At 45.3% G+C, this 7717-nt stretch overlaps 1 protein-coding gene across 1 annotated transcript in view; it reads right to left on the reverse strand.

Moving 5' to 3' along the window:
* The window catches only part of Lman2 (lectin, mannose binding 2), an 18298-nt gene extending 15704 nt beyond the window's left edge, over positions 1–2594 (reverse strand). The window contains exons 1-2 of the mRNA XM_021179994.2: positions 2179–2594; positions 1924–2042 (exon numbers count right to left, since the gene is read on the reverse strand). Coding sequence (XP_021035653.1) covers positions 1924–2042; positions 2179–2380 — 321 coding nt within the window. The 5' untranslated portion in view covers positions 2381–2594. The remainder of the gene's footprint in view (positions 1–1923; positions 2043–2178) is intronic.
* Positions 2595–7717: the final 5123 nt, after the last annotated feature.

The following is a 7717-nucleotide window of genomic DNA, read 5'->3' on the forward strand; positions in this document are numbered from 1 at the left end:
AAAAAAAAAAAAAAAAAAGAGGAAGGGGATACACAATTTTGAACCGGCACAGTAACAACAATTCAGAAGCTTAAGACCCACGCTGCTGCCTTTCACACAAAACACACTCCGACACAAGCAGAGTGGCCTCTTCAGCCTTCCGTGCCCTGTGTTCCAGACATTAGGCACTTGGAAGCTCAGAAGGCAGGGGGTACTCGTGAAATGTTTGCTCAGCCAGTGCTTCTCCCAGATGGAATACAAGTGAGGGAGACTCAAACAAACAAAACTGGAGAAATCACCTTTGCTGTTCTGTCAGTAGGATGTATTTCTTTGAAAACATTAAATAGAAACTTCTAAGAGTTCCAAGCAATTTCTCTCAAGAACTATAAATGCTCTCCATCCACTTTGTTTTGTTTTGTTTTTGTTTTTTGTTTTTTTCCAGACAGGGTTTCTCTGTATAGCCCAGGCTGTCCTAGAACTCACTCTGTAGACCAGGCTGTCCTGAAACTCAGAAATCCGCCTGCCTCTGCCTCCCAAGTGCTGGGATTAAAGGCGCGCTCCACCATCACCTGGCCAATATTTTTATCTTGCTTTTTACAAAACAAAATGTAATGCTATATTTAACTCATTTATGTGAAAAGCACAAGGCTACATCACCACCTAGAAAAGTAGCATCCCAGTTATCCGTGCAGTTCAGGAGTGAAACGCGTGCCTTGCCTGGCATGCATAGGTCCTGGGTTAAACCTATGGCACCACAGAATAAAATAAAAAGGGAAGAACAAAAAAAGTATCTGAAAAGCCTAGCCAGAATGATGTGACAGACTGCGACTTGGGGACATGAAGTTTAATTGAGCACTTGGTGTGCGTGGCAGTTGAACGCAGACGTAACAGATTGGGAAGTAACCAAGAAGCAGTCACGAAAAACCAGGAGGCACTGTCCCAGACAGAGTGAGCAAGACCAAAGCCCCTGAGGGAAGTAGGCAACCATACAGACAGGCTGGAACAAACTGACAGGATGACTGGAGATGTCAGTCACCGAGGGACACGCTGTGCTGAGAGAATGTAGTTTTCCATTCATGAGAGAGCTCAGGCTCTAAGGACAGAGCCAAAGCTGAAGGAAGAGGGTAACCACAGGTGCCCCTAGCAGCACTGTGGAGGCAGGAGGCAGGGAGAGAGGAGGTGCTGTGGGGACGAGCCAGTGAGGCAACACAAGGACAGCATAGTTTCCCAGAACTAATGGCAAAATCAACCAGAAGGACCAAGAGGATACAGTGATGGAGAAAACTAGGCCACTGCTGACAGTAGAGGGAGAAGGGAGGGTTAGACCAAGCAGGCTAGAGAGAAGCAGGTTTCTTTTCAAGCCATGGCCTATCCCTAAATCACTTCTTTTCTCTCCTTGGCCAACCTACACTCCTTGGTGTAGACATTGCACAACACTGCTACCACACCAAGGCAATAACGTCTCTGGGTCCCTGCTCTCTAAAGGCAAAGGCCACAGCCAGTAAGTCCAGTGTAGATATAGCGAACAAGACTCTCAACCTAGCACAGAGAAAGATAACTAGGATTGTTTAATATCTTGAAGGGGGTTCTCCCATTGCTAATCAGGAGGCATCGGGTGTATCAAGGGAATTGATAAGAGTGGAGATAGGAAAGATCAGTTGAAATACTGTTTATTCTATTCAGTGGCTATATACTACCTCAGCATAAAGTCACGAAATCTAACCATTCCAAACACCTTGTTTGAGAACTAAATCTGATTCACGCACAGTTTCTGACACACAGTAACTATACAAGTCGCTCTGAACGATCTGTGCGACCAGGACAGAAAAATCGGCAGGGCAAGAAAAAAAAGGGGGCACGTGTATCTACTAAACTTGGCTGCTTACGAGGCAGGGACTACTGTGTCAGTGAACGGTCATGTTCAACCTCTTGGGAGAGCCTCACCTGGTGGTTCCAGATCGAGCCCTCTTTGCTGCGCTCGTCCGGGGTCAGGCGCACGTACTGGCTCGTCAGCATCGTGCTGCCTTGGAAGTCCCAGAGCGGCATGGAACTGGAACCAACCCCTGTGGGCAGAGACGGACATGGCTCAGAGGGCCGCGCCAGAAATCTACTGCGCTGCGCGGCGCGATAGAAGGGGCCATGTCCTCCTCCATCCCACTCCGGCCCGCGTCCTCACCCTCCGCTACAGGCCTCCCTCACCTTGGTAGGGCTTGATGAGCGAGTGCTCCCGCTTGAGGTGTTCGCTGTTGCCGTCGGTGATATCCGCAGCCACCGGCCCCAGCAACAGAAGTAAATGTAGAAATGTCGTGGGGCCCGGGCCGGGGCCAGGAAGCCCAGGCCTCCCTGGGCACCGCTGACCCCAGCCCCAGCCCCAGCGCCAAAGCCAGGCCTCGGCCGCCATTCTCCTTGTTCTCTCGGCCACTTCCGCCCTAAGACTTCCGCCTTCCGGGTGTCTTCTCTAATGGTCTCCGGCCGGAAGCCCTCCAAACTAGGATCACCGGAGAGTTAAGAAGGAAAGCCTCGCCGCCAGCGGGATGGCAGCCTTATTGGCTGGCCAGCCTCCTATCCCAGTAGAGCGCGGCTCCATAACTTTGGAGGTTCCTGGTCGCCTGACAGCCGGCCACGGCCGAGGGTTCTCATGAGCGACAAGGGGATCCAACCAATCATGGAGCAGCACGTTAGGTTCGCAGGCCAACGAAAAGCAGAGGTCTCTCCTGGGACTGGGGAAAGCGAGCGGCGTCTTCGAAGCGGAGCATGCTGGAACTTGTAGTTTCGCGGGCTGCTTGTGCAACCCGAGCACCCTCAGTCCTAAGCTACTGAAAAGATGGTGACTTTGAAGTGACCTTTCCAGTACAGTGGGAAAGCCTCACTGGAGTGAAATAGAAAGCCTGGAATCCATTCTCACCGCCACCCTGGCTGGACTCGGTGGGTGGGGCAAATCCTTTAGGCCACCTCAAGCTAGTACCACACCTCTGGAGACTTAAAAGAGGCCAGTTATTTGAGGACCTCCTCTAACCCCCCCTCCTCTACCTCCCCTCCCCCCCTTACCCCCCCCCAGCAGTGACTCCACAGTCAGAAGCAGGAGGAGCAGATCAGATTCTGACCTGGAACCTCAGGGAAGGCCAGAAGTCATCTGGCTCCAAAAAGTGTCAGTTCTTGTTGACACACCAAGTGTCTGTGGAGGGACTCAGGACAGCTGGCTCCGGATAGTCGAACATTGTGGTCTCTAACCCAGACAGCATTCTATTGTACCTGTTAATCTACTTAGGAAAAAGTTTAGTTGCCAGGACTTTTTTTATTAAAAAAAAAAAAAAAAAGGAAGTTAAATTTACCTTAGAAATCCTGATTTCAGGGGCTGCAGAGATGGACCAAGGATTAGAAGGAGTACTTACTGCACCAGGCTGCCCTTGAACTCACAGAGATCTACTCACCTCTCCTTTCTAAGCACTGGAATTAAAGACATGTGCTATTTATGCATGACTTTTTATTAAAGATTTATTTATTATTACAATCTACGTACACTCTAGCTGTCTTCAGAAACACCAGAAAAGGGCACCAGATCTCATTACTAATGGTTGTGAGCCACCATGTGGTTGCTGGGATTTGAACTCAGGACCTACAGAAGAGCACTCAGTGCTCTTAACCGCTGAGCCATCTCTCCAGCCCATGCATGGCTTCCAATATACTTTAAATCATCTCTAGATTACGTGTAACACTTATGTAATAGTGATGCTGATAGAAAACCCCCAAAAAAGTTTGGGTTCAGTAAGAAGTGTGCTGGCTAGTTTTGTTTTTGTTTGTGTTTTTGTTTTTGTTTTTGTGTTTGTTTTTTTGAGACAGGGTTTCTCTGTATAACCCTGTCTGTACTGGAACTCACTCGGTAAACCAGGCTGGCCTCAAAATCAGAAATCTGTCTGCCTCTGCCTCCCAAGTGTTGGGATTAAAGGCGTGTGCCACCACCGCCCGGCAGAAGTGTGCTGGCTAGTTTTATGTCAACGTGACACAAGCTAGAGTCTTTTGAAAGGAAGGAGCATTTGAGTTGAGAAAATGCCTCCATAAGATCTGGCTATAGGGCTGGAGAGATGGCTCAATGGTTAAGAGGTCCTGAGTTCAATTCCCAACAACCACATGGTGGCTCACAACCATCTGTAATGAGATCTGATGCCCTTTTCTGGTGTGTCTGAAGATAGTGTTAGTGTCCTCATATAAAATAAATAAATCTTTAAAAAAAGATCTGGCTATAGGGCATTTCCTTAATTAGTGATTGATGCTGCAGTAAGGCCCACTCCACGGTGGGTAGTGCAATCTCTGGGCTGGTAGTCCTGGGTTCTATTAAAAAGCTGAGCAAACCAGTGAACAGCACTCTTCAACAGTCTCTGTATCAGCTCCTGCCTCCTCCAAGTTCCTGTCCTGTTTGAGTTCCTGTCCTGACTTTCTTTCTTTTTTTTTAAGATTTATTTATTTATTATATGTAAGTACACTGTAGCTGTCTTCAGAAACTCCAGAAGAGGGAGTCAGATCTCATTACGGATGGTAGTGAGCCACCATGTGACCTTCGGAAGAGCAGTCGGGTGCTCTTACCCACTGAGCCATCTCACCAGCCCCCTGACTTTCTTTAGTGATAAACAGTCAGTGATGTAGAACTGTAACCCAAATAAACCCAATCTTCTCAAAGTTGTTTTTGGTTACAGCAATAGTAACCCTATTTAAGACAAGAAACATTTTTTTCTGAATATCTCCCATCTATGATTAGTTGAAAACACAGATCTAGATCCTGTTGATATGAGGGTTATGTTTATAAATATATATTGTGTGCATGTGTGTGCACATAAATATATAGAAAGAGAACATACCTGTACAACAAAGGCCCCCCTGCTTCTTGTCTCCTAACGAGCACCCTCTTCAGAGATTTCCCTGCACTCATACCGCATTGCACTAAACTTCACTTGAGGGCTGAGCTTGTCAGGTACAGTCCCAGCCGAGTCCCAAGAATGTAGAGAAGTGCACCTGGAACATAATTGGCTGGTGAAAGTCTATTTGTTCTAGAACCTGTCATTGGGTCGTGAAGAACAAGGAAGAGCTCATCCAGGGTTTGTCTGAGAAGTCTCTCTCAGCAGAGGCAGCAGAGCTAGGGTGGGAACTGAAAAAGAAGCACAATGGAACAGACGAGGAGTTTGTGGTATCTGAGCATGGTAGCATATTCCTGTCATCCTTGGGAAGCAGAAGCAGGAGGGTCAGGAATCCACAGTCATCCTCTGATACATAAGGATCTTGAGATTACCTGAGGGCTGTTGGAGACTCCGTCTCAATCAAACAAGCAACACTGTGGAATTGGGAAGTGTGGTGGATAGATGGTATAATGGTTGCTCTTCACGGCCAACTTGGCTGGATTTACAGTAACCTTTGAGACAGATCGCTAGGCATGTCTGTGAGGTGTAAGTGAATATGGAAGGCTTATTCCAAGTGCTGGAGTCCTGAACTGAAGAAAAAGGACAAAGCAAGCTATGCAACAGAACTCATGTTTGTCTGCTTCCTGTCCACAGAAGAAAGGTGAGCAGGGTGCCATATAAGAAGATGGACAGACAGCGCGCTGTCCTCTGATCCATCAAACGGGAGCCATGAGCAGCAGCATTCATATAATGGTCACGAAGACCAAAGCAAGTTTTGTTAGGAGAGGACCTTGTATACCGTAAAGCACCCCATGAAATCTGAATGCAGCCTGGGTCCGTGGCACAGCAGATGGGCAGACTGGGGGCAGGTCACATAAGCTCTCTCACAGGCATGCTATTCACTCATTTATTCTAGGGCTGGGCAGTGTCTTAGTTAGGGTTTTACTACTGCGAACAGACACCATGACCAAGGCAACTTTTTTTTAATTGAACTAATTTTTTATTATATTCAACACAATATATATTTTATACCAATCATAAAAATGATGGGGGCTGGAGAGATGGCTCAGCGGTTAAGAGTACTGACTGCACTTCCAGAGGTCTTGAGTTCAAATCCCAGCAACCACATGGTGGCTCACAACCATCTGTAATGAGATCTGATGCCCTCTTCTGGTGTCTGAAGACAGCTCCAGTGTACTTATATATAATAAATAAATAAATCTAAAAAAAATGATGGACATGTTATTAAATGAACATAAATAGATAAAGTCTGTTTGTTTGTTTGTTTTGTTTTTAGTAGAGCTTTACAATCTTGGCTCTTACTGTGGTACAAACCCAAAATAAGAACAATTTTTGGACATTGGAGTTCATTGTAATAAGGCTGTACTTCAATGTCCCTCACATCACCAAAGGATTTTACCTCCATAGTAGCTAAGCTAAGAGCTGACAGTTCTGCTGTGCCAAGGAATGAATTGTAGGCACGATTATTTGGATACAGATTTCCTGCTATGGTCAAAGCTATTTGACTTTAGTGATTGTCATCATTCTCAGCCTGCAGGGAACAGGTTACAGTCATTTAAAAACTGGTGTGTGGGCCGGGCAGTGGTGGCGCATGCCTTTAATCCCAGCACTTGGGAGGCAGAGACAGCGGATTTCTGAGTTCAAGACCAGCCTGGTCTACAGAGTGAGTTCCAGGACAGCCAGAGCTACACAGAGAAACCCTGTCTCAAAAAACCGGAAAAACAAACAAACAAACAAGAAATGGTGTGTGTATTAAGATGGTCTAGCCATCAAGTCATTCATCAACTGTTTCAATGAACAATGGTTCTGCTTGGAAGGTGGCACAGACGTTAGGTGAGGGTAAGATTCTGATTCATTGGCTGTGATGATGTTGAAAAGTATTCATCTCAGGAAAAGAGTAACTTATAAGGTCCTCTTCTTCAAAATTGATACAATAATTATAAATATCAAACAAAATATTCAGTCTCACTCTTTGTTGTTCTCTTACAAGCCACCTCCCAAATTAATTTTTCACGCTTCTTTTGGCTGTATAAATAATTTTGAAATATGGAAACTGTTCTGAAAACCATAGTATAGTGTGAAAACATCAAATAAACAATCCTACTAATAGAGAGACTGAGATGGGGGAAGCATGATTTCAAGACCATCATGCAGTACACAGCAAGACACTGTCACATACAAACAAGCAGAAAGTGTATATGGATTGTACAATATTGGACCTATTTCTCCACTTACCAAATTAGAGAGACCACGGGATGACAGCCCACAAATTTCTAATTCCTCATATTTTTGAATTTCAATGGATTAGGATATGTTGGTAATATTAATTTTCATATTAAGAGATATTAAGGAAAGTGATTGTTACTTCCTGTTATATTTCTTGGAAGAGGTGGAATTACATTTGTGTGGGTTTGTTGAAAGATTATTTTCTTGCTTCTTCTAGGGTGTAGTTTCACTCCTTGTGTTGGTGTTTTCCATCTATTATCCTTTGTAGAACTGGAAAGATACTGTGTAAATTTGGTTTTGTCGTGAAATATCTTGTTTTTTCCATCTTTGGTAATTGAGAGTTTTGTTGGGTATAGTAGCCTGAGCGGGCATTTGTGTTCTCTTAGGGCCTGTATGACATCTGCCCAGGATCTTCTAGCTTTCATAGTCTCTGGAGAGAAGTCTGGTGTAATTCTGGTAGGTCTGCTTTAAAAATTCTTTCTTTGCTTAGTGTATTTGGTGTTTTGATAATAATTATGTGACAGAGGAATTTCTTCTCTGGTCCAGTCTATTTGGAGTTCTGAAGGCTTTTTTTTTTTTTTCCCTTTGGACAGGGTTTCTCT

This window comes from Mus caroli, chromosome 13, assembly GCF_900094665.2.
Source record: "Mus caroli chromosome 13, CAROLI_EIJ_v1.1, whole genome shotgun sequence".
Taxonomy (NCBI): Eukaryota; Metazoa; Chordata; class Mammalia; order Rodentia; family Muridae; genus Mus; species Mus caroli.